At 45.5% G+C, this 12,427-nt stretch overlaps 1 protein-coding gene across 1 annotated transcript in view; it reads right to left on the minus strand.

The window, feature by feature from the left end:
- The window catches only part of ACADSB (acyl-CoA dehydrogenase short/branched chain), a 32,633-nt gene that overhangs the window by 17,608 nt on the left and 2,598 nt on the right, over positions 1-12,427 (minus strand). Inside the window, exons 2-5 of the mRNA XM_054036281.1 lie at positions 11,984-12,143; positions 3,931-4,031; positions 3,211-3,417; positions 2,398-2,568 (exon numbers count right to left, since the gene is read on the minus strand). Coding sequence (XP_053892256.1) covers positions 2,398-2,568; positions 3,211-3,417; positions 3,931-4,031; positions 11,984-12,143 — 639 coding nt within the window. The remainder of the gene's footprint in view (positions 1-2,397; positions 2,569-3,210; positions 3,418-3,930; positions 4,032-11,983; positions 12,144-12,427) is intronic.

Here is a 12,427-nt window from a genome sequence, read left to right on the forward strand (position 1 = left end):
GAAACAGACTGGGACAAGGAGCCTGGGGAAAGACAGAGCCTGGTATATGGAGTTAGAAGTGGGGAGAGACAGGACTATCAGAAGACAGTCTGTCTGGAGGAGACAAAGACAGAATGAGTCAGGTCTTGTGGATACAGAAAGAGGGACAGAAGAGTTTGATCACTTAGAGCATACACCCAAAAGAACCTAGAAATGAACTTAAAATTCCTCTGCTGTCAGCGACTATTTGTGAAACCTAATGGCAAAGTGTTTCTCTCATCCACCTCTAATGGCTAGTCCCCATAAAGGAGGACAAGCTATGACTGCTATCAGTTACCAAGTTAGCTCAAGCAGGTCTATGCAGAGGATCTAAAGGTTCCAACTCTGTGGATGACGCACACAGAGGTCAGTATAATTCCACATGAGGGAATTTTTATTTTTCAGTTTGCAACCTTGACGTATTTTTTGTGTATAATTTCCTAGTTTTTTTTAAAAACAATCAAAAGTTAGGATAAGCCCAAATTAAGATTGCCCATTAATACTATTTTTTCTACAGCACACACCTAACTTTTTCAATATGCAGAATGGACTTGGGATGGGATAAATCAGGACTGTGCAGTGAAAGAGAGTGATCTGTAGGATACCTGCTTCATTTGTTGCAGAAGCTGGAAGGTGTGCAGTGAATGCAGGGGGTTGCAAGAAGAGAAAGTGTGGTCTCATAGTTAAGGCAGTTGATCACTATCCTGGAGAATTGGTTTCTAACCTGGCCTCTATCACAGAGTTTCTATGTGATGCAAGGTAAATCACAACCTAAACTTTTTGCAAATGTCCACTAAATTGTGTGTTCCTCATTTTATGAATGTCAAAATAAGACCCCTGGAGCTGTGCACTCACAGCTGCTACTGAAGTTACTGGAAACTGTGTTTTGAACATTTCAAGGGCTATATAAAATACCAAGTATTCTGAAAAAATCAGGTCCTACGTGATTCAAATTGGGGCACCCAAAATTAGTGGACACTTTTGACTTTAATCACTCTGTACTTCAGTTTCCCCCATCTATAAAATGGGGGTAATACTACTACCTCACAGCACAGTGGAATTGGGAAAATAAATTAGTTAACATAAGTGAAGCACTCAGTTGCTACAGTATCACAGAAAAGTCCAAAAGGAAATTAATTTTGTATTCAGATCAGAGTTTTAATAGTATGCAGTAAATAAGGCATGTGGCAATATACATGAGCAACCTTAATCCTGGCATATGCTAAATTTTGGCTACTTCACTTTCCAACCTTAATATTCTCTTAGCATAATATCTGGCTGCAATATTTATAAGCTTTGTGTAAAATACAGGCTACATGATATTTCAGTGTATAATACTTTATCGGTCTAGTCTCACATAGCACATATGTAATTCCCATTTACAGTAATGGCAGTTGCACACAAATGGCAAGAGGATGAACAGATTCCACATTTAGCTGAAATTAGTGTTTGTGCGAGACTTATCCCATTCATTAACTATTGCACTTCATTTTATAGTTTGAAATTGTCTGTTTGTTGACACAGAAATACATTGTTTCCCGGAATTAATAATTTGCTTCAAAATTTCAGTGTTCATGAAGGAGATTAAAAATAGACTTAGTTGAACTTCAGTGTATCTAATATTATGGAACTTTTTCTTAATTTGTCTACCTATTTATGAATGAAGAAATTACATACATACACACATATACATATACACATACATATATATATATATATATACACACACACACATACATTTATTTTATATATATATTATAAATAACACCTTTGCTAATAATTAAGTTTTGCAGCTGCTCAGTTTTCACTTTTCAATTGCACCATCTTTTTTAGTTAACTGGTGGAAATGTTTTTACATTTTAAACTATGTAGTTTAGGATTTTTTTGTCTTTACCTTACTTATATCTAAACTGATAAATGAAAAAACATGGCATGTCTCTTTTCAAATGTGCTTTGTCACATGGGCATATTTTAATATTGTACTAACTTTTCCTGTCCATTGTATATAGGCCTAGTTCTATTGCACTTTTAATCACAGTATCCTGCTAATACAAAAACATTAAAAGATACAACGGAAGTGCCATTAAGACTCAGAATGTCTATTCTTTGATGAGACAGGATGTGTCAATATGTGCTGGGTCCCTCATTTAGGCAGTTACTATTTTGACATTTTTATTTTCCCAGGTGTGTGAAGAAATTGGTTAAAATACTCACCAGGTTCTCCATTTTTCTCATATAGATGATTCAGGGAAAATATGACTAATTTTTAAAAATCAATTTTTAGTGGGAGCAAGATGCAAAGAATTTACACCATATTACATCAGTATCATATTATCAACAGCCACAGGAAATAGCCACAATTGTTCCTTAGCAACTTACCAAAGGAGGATTTGCATTTGCCATCACGAAAAACACTCCAGCCTGTTCTGCAAAGCTTATCCACATCTTTGAGCCATTGATAACATAGTAGTCTCCCTTCTTATCAGCACGAGTCTTCAAAGAAAATGCATCACTGCCAGATCCAACCTCTGAAAGGCAGAAACTGCCTGTCTATCAATTGAAGGGAAAACTACATGAAAGGTTTTATTTAAAATATATGCACTGCATGCAACATTAATATAAGACTTGAAAGGAAAGTAAGTATAAAGTTGTTAAATAGTTCAACCATTCTTAACCTATATATTGTGGGTAGTATCGGTTAGGTTTATAAGTGTGAAGACAGGGTTGTCTAGAGGTTAGAGCTAGGGAGAACGAAGTCATGACTTCTTCAACATTTTCCCTGCTCTCCCAAACTTATTCATGGTGTAACCCTCTGTGCCTCAGTTAGCCAACCAGTAGTCTGGCCCTAATACTTCATATACTTCCTTCCTACCTCATAAGGTTTTGTGAGGATTAATATTGGTATAGTAGTGATCCTTGGATAAAAGCATGTCCTCTGGAATGGTGGCCGAAGCATGAAGGGGCATATGAACGTTTAGCATATCTGACACGTAAATACCTTGCAACACCGGCTACAAAAGTGCCAGGCTATTTTTGGAATGACAGATTTCAGTTCTCAAATAGCATTCCAATGTTTGCATATGAAGATATTGCCTTAGAATGCAATGCATAATTTAATTCCCTAAATAGACACTAACATTATGAAATCATATAACATTTTATGTAATTTAGTAAAGGACATACTTAACTCACCAAATCTTTAGCCAGTCTGGGCAAATAAGTTCTCTTTTGTTCTTCTGTTCCATATGTAATAAACAATTTATTAGTAATTGTGTTCTGGAGTTCACACAGAAGAGCTACAGCTGGGTCAACCTTGGCTAATTCCTCTACCACCAGTATGGTAGAAAAAAATGAAGATCCAGTTCCTCCATACTCTGGTCCAAGCTCAATACTCATTAGCTAAAAGGGAGAGAATGTAAATACAACTGTTGTGGGGAGATTATCACAGACAGTAATTTAGGCTGACAAGATTTTAAAATATTTTCACTACTGGAAAAAAAATTACTTACAGGTAATAAGCAATTAAAATACTTTTGTGCAAGTCAGAGAATGTAACATCTCTTCAGATCCCTCTGCAATGCCTACAATAAATTAACAAGCTGATAATCACTGCATAGGGGTCAAGATAGGGTTATTTACTCATACAAAAAACAGAATACAGAGCTATCAACACATATGCGATTCATCACCATGACCACTCTGATCTTGTTTTGTTAGAATTTAAATGTCAGAATGAAACACATTTAAACTTTTCTAACTGTAATTTCTCACTAAACATCAATTTAGGGTTGAAAACAGAAAAGACTAACATCCATTCAAACTACTTAATCTAAAAGAAAAAAAAGTTGCACAACTGGCAGTAACATTTAATAATAATGTAACCCTTGAATTAAAATAATAAAATATGCAGACCCCTTGTTCAAATAGTCCTTGCAGTACAGATTCATCCATTTCCGCATTTGCATCCATTGTTTTTACGAAAGGTGCAATTCGGTCTTGAGCAAATTTTTTCACTATAATGAAGAAAAAGAAAGGACATAAGTATTCTAGCCAATTCTTTACATAATATCAGAGTCAGCGATTTAGTATTTGTATCAAGGTATACGTATCCCAATGCAGGGAGATCTCACAGATATGCAACACCCTAACCCAGTGGTTTCCCACGAAGGAAGATCAAGTGTTTCAGAGAGCAATATGGGTGTTTTGGGTTAATTCCCGGCAAGAGGTTTAATAGTTTTAGCTAGATGCAAGTCGCTGTGCTGATGTAAGTGGGCATTGCCTATTTACAGCTTAGACCCTTTTTAAATTTCTGAGAGTTTCATGCAAGAGCACTTTGCTGACCAGAAGTCAGGTCAGAAACCCCTGAAGACATAAGAGCTCTCCTGTTTAGTTTGTCTGGTATTCATATTAGGGTGTTTGTTTGTTTTTAAAAAGAGTTTACAGACTTAAAAATGCTTTCAGTGAATGTGGCCAGATACCTTGCTGGTGTGTATTATTTTGGTTGAACAAGAACCCTGTAAATGATAAACTGGAAAAAGTTTTTTTGTTTAATCTAGTTCTTCTATTTACTCTCTCAAGCTGATCAGGCCGTGGCCCAATTACAACTACTTTGATCCAATTCCTAGTGGATAGTTATCCATATCACAGCTTGGGGGCAACTTTCACTCTGCCCTCAAGCCTCCACCAACCATTGCCCCAATTTCTGTCCCCCTTTGAAAACAAGCTCCAATGACTCCAGAGTGATCCCTGCACTGCTCCTGTACGCTCTGCCTAGTCCTCAATCTGTGGGACCACTGCTTAGCCCTGCCATTCCATAGGACGGAGGGCTGACAAGGGAGAATCAGGTTGTTCTGGACAGAGAGATGGGGGATGAGATGATCATGCACAGTTAAGGGACTAACATGCATCCAGTGCCCTCTGCGGCCAAGGAAACCATTTCCAAGGAGCCAGTGGCAGTGAAGAGGGAAAACTGGGCTTTGGACAAGAGGGTAACGAGAAATCATTTTAGAACCGCCCCAAAAAACAAACCAAACAAACAAATCTCAAACCCCACTGCTCAAAAACTTAACGCAAAGTTCAGATTGTTCAGTGGTGCCTCGTGACCTTCCAGGATGTTGAGTTCACTATGCTCAATCCTCCGAAAATGATGAAATATAGAGTCAAAGTACAAATAACCCCTGCAGTGCAATTTTTAACACCGCCCTCTGTGTGATGCCCCAACACACTAACACCACACGTAACAGTTGTTATCTTGTTCCTTGATAATCATAACAAGCCATGAAGTTTGAGAATGGATTTGGTGACTCAGACTCTTACATGGGGTGGGCAAACTTTTTGGCCTGAGGGCCGCATCGGGTTTCAGAAATTGTAGGGAGGGCCGGTTAGGGGAGGGGTCATGGCCCACCCCCCTAGGACTCCTGCCTCATCCAACAACCCCTGTTCCCTGACTGCCCCCTGCCACCCCATCCAACCCCCGCTCTCATTCCTGACTGACCCCCCGGGACCTCTGCCCCATCCAACCATCCCTTCTCCCTGTCCCCTGACTACCCCAGGAACCCCTGCTCCCAACTGCCCCCCACCACCCCATCCAACCCCCACTCCTTTCTGACTGCCCCCCTGGGATGCCTGCCCCCATTCAACCCCCCATTCCCCGCCCTCTGACCGCCCCGCCCCCTGACCACCCCCCCGAACTCCCCTGCCCTCCATCCAATCCCCTTCCCCCCCCCCCCAGCTCCCTGCCCCACTTAGCGCGCTGCCTGGAGCAATGGTGGCTGGCGGCACTACAGCTGCACCGCCCGGCTGGAGCCAGCAATGCTGTCGCCACCGCGCAGCACAGAGCATTGCACTGGCAGCGGAGTGAGCTGAGGTTGCGGGGAAGAGGGGAACGGCAGGGGAGGAGCTGGGCAGGAGGGTCCCGCAAGCCGTAGTTTGCCCACCTCTGCTCTTACAGGATCCTTTGTAAGGGCTTGATGCAAGTTGTCAAATCTGAAAAGCATCACTTTCCTTACAATATCACATTCAAAAGCATGGTCAGGTGTTAAAGCCTGAACCCCACATAACTTCCAGAGTCGTACCTTGGTCTCATCTCTATTGATTTTTATTCCTGGAGTGTGCCCTGTATACATACTAGTACTCTACCCTTAGGCCTGGTCTACACTACGGGTTAAGGTCGACTTTAGCAGCGTTAAACCGAATTAAGCCTGGACACTTCCACACAACGAAGCCCTTTCTTTCGACTTAAAGGGTCCTTTAAACCGGTTTCTTTACACCACCTCCGACGAGGGGATTAGCGATAAAACCGGCCTTTGCGGGTCGGAATTGGGGTAGTGTGGACGGAATTCGACATTATTAGCCTCCGGGAGCTATCCCACAGTGCTTCATTGTGACCGCTCTGGACAGCACTCTCAACTCAGATGCACTGACCAGGTAGACAGGAAAAGACCCGCGAATGTTTGAATTTCATTTCCTGTTTGCCCAGCGTGGAGAGCACAGGTGACCACGCAGAGCTCATCAGCACAGGTAACCATGATGGAGTCCCAGGATCGCAAAAGAGCTCCAGCATGGACCGAATGGGAGGTACGAGATCTGCTCGCCATATGGGGAGATGAAGCAGTGATAGCTGAACTCCGTAGCAGTAAAAGAAATGGAAAAGTATTAGAAAAGATCTCCAAGGCCATGAAGGACAGAGGCCATAACAGGGACACACAGCAGTGCCGCGTGAAAATTAAGGAGCTACGGCAAGCTTACCACAAAGCCAGAGAAGCAAACGGAAGGTCCGGGGCAGAGCCGCAAACTTGCCGCTACTACGCGGAGCTGCATGCGATCCTAGGGGGTGCAGCCACCACTACCCCAACCGTGTGCTATGACTCTCTCACTGGAGAAACACACAGGGAAGACGGTTCGGGGAACGAGGAAGATGACGATGGAAGTACTGTAGGTAGCTCACAGCAGCAAGGAAGCGGAGAAACCGGTTTCCCCAACAGCCAGGATATGTTTGTCACCCTGGACCTTGAACCAGTAACCCCCGAACTCACCCAAGACCCTCAGGGCACACAGGAGACCTCTGGTGAGTGTAACTTTGTAACTATTTGTAAACATTACAAAAAAAAAAGCAAGCGTGTTTAATGATTAATTTGCCCTGGCAATCGCGGCCAGTACATCTACTGGAAAAGTCTGTTAACGTGTATGGGGATGGAGCGGAAATCCTCCAGGGACATCTCCAGAAAGCTCTCCTGGTTGAAATGGGGTGATTTTATTAAGGGGACATTCAGAGGCGCCCGTTCCTGCTCTTCTGACCAGAAATGTTCCCCGCTGTTAACCACGCGGTGGGGGGAGGGGTGAAGTGATCATCCCAGAGAATCGTGTGTGTGTGTGGGGGGGGGGGGGGGGGGGGTTTACTTGTGTTTGTGCCGCATGTTAACCGGGAAACCGCAGCCCCTCCTTTTACATTGAAACCCCATTTTAAATGGACAACCCAATTCATCCTTGATATGGGAAATGCGCTGCTGTTTGCAACCTTTCCCGCATGTTAAGAAGGTTAAAAAAGCCAAAACACTGTGGCCTACCATGGCTGCCTGCAAGCCGAAATATGCGACCTTGTAATGAAAGAGTGTATCCATTGTTCTCTAAAATGTGTCTTTTTTAACCACCTCTCCCTTCTCCTCCACCAGCTGCAAATGTTTCTCCTTTGCAGAGGCTCGTGAACATTAGAAAGAGAAAACGTAGAACGAAGGATGATATGTTCACGGAGCTGCAGATGTCCTCCCACGCTGATAGAGCACAGCAGAATGCATGGAGGCAGTCAATGTCGGAGATGAGAAAAGCCCAATATGAACGAGAGGAGAGGTGACGGGCTGAATCGCGGGATGAACAGAGCAAGTGGCAGGCTGAAGACGATAGGTGGCGTCAGCTTGCAGACAGACGGCAAGAGGCAATGCTCCGTCTGCTGGAGCATCAAACTGATATGCTCGAGCGTATGGTTGAGTTGCAGGAAAGGCAGCAGGAGCAGAGACCGCCGCTACAGCCCCTGTGTAACCAACAGCCCTCCTCCCCAAGTTCCATAGCCTCCTCACCAAGACGCCCAAGAACACGGTGGGGGGGGCCTCCGTCCACCCAGTCACTCCACCCCAGATGATCGCCCAAGCATCAGAAGGCTGGCCTTCAATAAGAGTTAAAGTTTTAAAATGCAGTGTGTCCTTTTCCATCCCTCCTCCCCCACCCATCCCAGGCTACCTTGGCAATTATCCCCCTACTTCTGTGAGGAACTAATAAAGAATGCATGAATGTGAAAAAACAATGACTTTATTGCCTCTGCAAGCGGGAGGGGAGGGTGGGGTGGGGTGGGGTGGTTGGTTTACAGGGAAGTAGAGTGAACTGGGTCGGGGGGGGGGGTTGGAGGGTTCATCAAGGAGAAACAAACAGAAGTTTCACACAGTAGCCTGGCCAGTCACAAAACTCGTTTTCAAAGCTTCTCTGATGCGCACCGTGCCCTGCTGTGCTCCTCTAACCGCCCTGGTGTCTGGCTGCGCGTAATCAGCAGCCAGGCGAGTTGCCTCAACCTCCCACCCCGCCATAAATGTCTCCCCCTTACTCTCACAGATATTGTGGAGCGCACAGCAAGCAGCAATAACAATGGGGATATTCTTTTCGCTGAGGTCTGAGCGAGTCAGTAAGCTGCGCCAGCGCGCTTTTAAACGTCCAAATGCACATTCCACCACCATTCGGCACTTGCTCAGCTTGTAGTTGAACAGGTCCTGACTACTGTCCAGGCTGCCTGTGTACAGCTTCATGAGCCATGGCATTAAGGGGTAGGCTGAGTCCCCAAGGATCACGATAGGCATTTCAACATCCCCAATGTTCACTTTCTGGTCTGGGAAGAAAGTCCCTTCCTCCAGCTTTCGAAACAGAGCAGAGTTCCTGAAGACGCGAGCATCATGTACCTTTCCCAGCCATCCCACATTGATGTTGGTGAAACGTCCCTTGTGATCCACCAGGGCTTGCAGCAGCATTGAAAAGTACCCCTTGCGGTTTACGTAGTCGATGGCTTGGTGCTCCGGTGACAAGATAGGGATATGGGTTCCGTCTATGGCCCCGCCACAGTTTGGGAATCCCATTTCAGCAAAACCATCCACTATTGACTGCACGTTGCCCAGAGTCACTACCCTTGCTATCACCAGGTCTTTCGTTGCCCTGGCAAATTGGATCACAGCAGCCCCCACCGTAGATTTGCCCACTCCAAATTGATTCCCGACTGACCGGTAGCTGTCTGGCGTTGCAAGCTTCCACAGGGCTATCGCCACTCGCTTCTCAACTGTGAGGGCTGCTCTCATCCTGGTATTCTGGCGTTTCAGGGCAGGGGAAAGCAAGTCACAAAGTTCCATGAAAGTGCCCTTACGCATGCGAAAGTTCCGCAGCCACTGGGAATCATCCCACACCTGCAACACGATGCGGTCCCACCAGTCTGTGCTTGTTTCCCGGGCCCAGAATCGGCGTTCCACGGCATGAACCTGCCCCAGTGACACCATGATTTCCACATTGCTGGGGCCTGTGCCTTGTGAGAGGTCTATGTCCATGTCAATTTCCTCATCACTCTCGTCGCCGCGCTGCAATCGCCTCCTCGCCTGGTCCGGGTTTCGCCTTGGCATGTCCTGGCTCTGCATATACTCCAGGACAATGCGCGTGGTGTTCATAGTGCTCATAATTGCCGCGGTGATCTGAGCGGGCTCCATGATCCCAGTGCTAGCTATGGCGCCTGGTCAGAAAAAAGGCGCGAAAGTAGTATCTGATGGACCAGGAGAAGGAGGGAGGGCGGGAGGGCCGAGAGACGACATGGCGTACAGGTACAGGAACAGGGAGAAACACAAACAACTGTCACACAGAATGGTCCCCCCAAAGATTAAACTGAAAACCCTGGGCTTAGCAGGCCATTGATTTCACGGAGGAAGGGGAAGCAAATGAATACAGAACAAATCTATTTTTTACATCTTAAGCTGGCAGCCGACGGTGCAGCATGAGTGATAGCCTCTCCAGTACGATGATGACGGTTACCAATCATAAAATACCATCATCTGCCAAAAGGCAAGGGGCTGCTGCTGTGTAGCAATGCAGCCCCACGTCCGCCAGCACCCAGCATCGCCCTCGGCCTCTTCTGGGTGCTTAGCAGACAATACTGGGCAATTGGCAGAAAATAGTATATTACGACTGGTAGCCATCATCATCGAAACAGTAGCATGTCTGCCCAGGTGGCCATGATTGACAGCCACTCCAGTACGACGACGATGGGTACCAGTCATAATATACCATCTCCTGGCAAGGGGCTGGTGCAATGCAGCCCTACGGCTGCCAGCCCCACGACTATCACTCATGCTACACCGTCTACCGCCAAAAGGCAGTTAGCAGCTGCTGCTGTGTAGCAATGCAGTCCCACGTCTGCCGGCACCCAGAGGACATATGGTGACGGTGAGCTCAGCTGAGCTGAGCGGGCTCCATGCTTGCCGTGGTATGTTGTCTGCATAGGTAACCCAGGTAAAAAGGCGCGAATCTATTGTCTGCCGTTGCTGTGACGAGGGGGGAGGGGCCTGACGACATGTACCCAGAACCGCCCGCGACACTGTTTTGCATCATCCGGGCATTGGGATCTCAACCCAGAATTCAAAGAAAAGGCGCGAACCGCTTCTCGGCTCTCTGAGCTGTGGCGCAAACGTAGTATCTGACGGACTAGGGGAAGGAGGGAGGGCGGGCCGAGTGACGACATGGCGTACAGGCACAGGGAATTAAAATCAAGAACGGTGGCTGTGCATCAGGGAGAGACACAAACAACTGTCACACAGAATGGTCCCCCCAAAGATTAAACTGAAAACCCTGGGCTTAGCAAGCCGTTGATTTGACGGAGGGAGGGGGAAGCAAATGAATACAGAGCAAATCTATTTTTTACATCTTAAGACGACGGTGCAGCGTGACTGATAGCCCTCGGCATCTTTCTGGGTGCTTGGCAGCAAATACGGGGCGGTGTATGACGATGGTCTTCAGGCCTATTGCACAATCGGCTGCTCAGGGAAGACTCTGCTAACGTACGATGACCCGACTTGTAATAGGACGGCTAACATTCATAATACACCATTTACTGCCAAAAGGCAAGCCCCACGGCTGCCAGCACCCAGATCGCCGATGAAGGCTACCAGTCTACTGCACCGTCTACCGCCAAAAGGCAGTTAGCAGCTGCTGCTGTGTAGCAATGCAGTCCCACGTCTGCCGGCACCCAGAGGACATATGGTGACGGAGAGCTCAGCTGAGCTGAGCGGGCTCCATGTTGTCTGCACAGGTAACCAGGTAAAAAGGCGCGAATCTATTGTCTGCCGTTGCTGTGACGGGGGAGGGAGGGGCCTGACGACATGTACCCAGAACCGCCCGCGACACTGTTTTGCATCATCCGGGCTTTGGGATCTCAACCCAGAATTCCAAGGGGTGGCGGAGACTGCGGGAACTGTGGGATAGCTACCCATAGTGCAATGCTCCGGAAGTCGACGCTAGCCTTGTACTGTGGACGCGGTCCGCCGACTAGAGCACCTAGAGCATTTTATGTGTGGACACACACAATCGGCTGTATACAACCGGTCTCAATAAAACCGGCTTCTATAAATTCGAACTAATTTCGTAGTGTAGACAGAGATATCTACACTACAACTGGGAGGTGTGATTTCCAACATGTATAGATAGACTCACATTAGCTTGGCTTGAACTAGCATGCTAAAAATAGCAGAGCAGAAATTGTGGCAAAGGCTAGTCACTTATGACCTAAACAGAATTTGAAATCAAGTTTTCACATAAACTTGGATCAACACACTGGTCTCAAAATTTAGCTATAAATAAGGAATAAAAAGCAATATTTTACAAATATTTAACACTGAATTTTTCATGACATCTAGTCATAAATGGCTCCATTTTAAGAGTCTGAACAGCAAATTACCCATTTCTTTCATCATTATTTCTTCTTCTGTAAGTGTGTCAAGGGGAGCACACACTACCCCCTCATTGGTTGGGTTTACCATAGCTTCTGATTTGGATGATTTAAAGACACTAGGAGGAGCCTTCCAAGAAGCCAAGTAGATTGGCATGTTTCTTCTTAGCTGTTGACAAATAATAATAAAGAAAGTTATAAAAACTAATTTTGAGGCACAGAAAACATTGTTCAAGTATTTATAAACAGGAAAATACATTTTCACCCACTGTTTTTATTCTCTATTCAGTGACTGAAAAGGAAATACAATTACATATAATTCATTATTTTCAGTGCTACTAATTTCAAGTTTTTGAGCACTTGGAGCAAAGAGGCTCGACCAATTTGATTTCCTTTCAACCTGTGTCTATCAATCCTACAAAATACTTTCTTCTCCTGTCAGTTTTCTATATC

The sequence above is a fragment of the Malaclemys terrapin genome, chromosome 7, assembly GCF_027887155.1.
Source record: "Malaclemys terrapin pileata isolate rMalTer1 chromosome 7, rMalTer1.hap1, whole genome shotgun sequence".
Lineage (NCBI taxonomy): Eukaryota > Metazoa > Chordata > Testudines > Emydidae > Malaclemys > Malaclemys terrapin.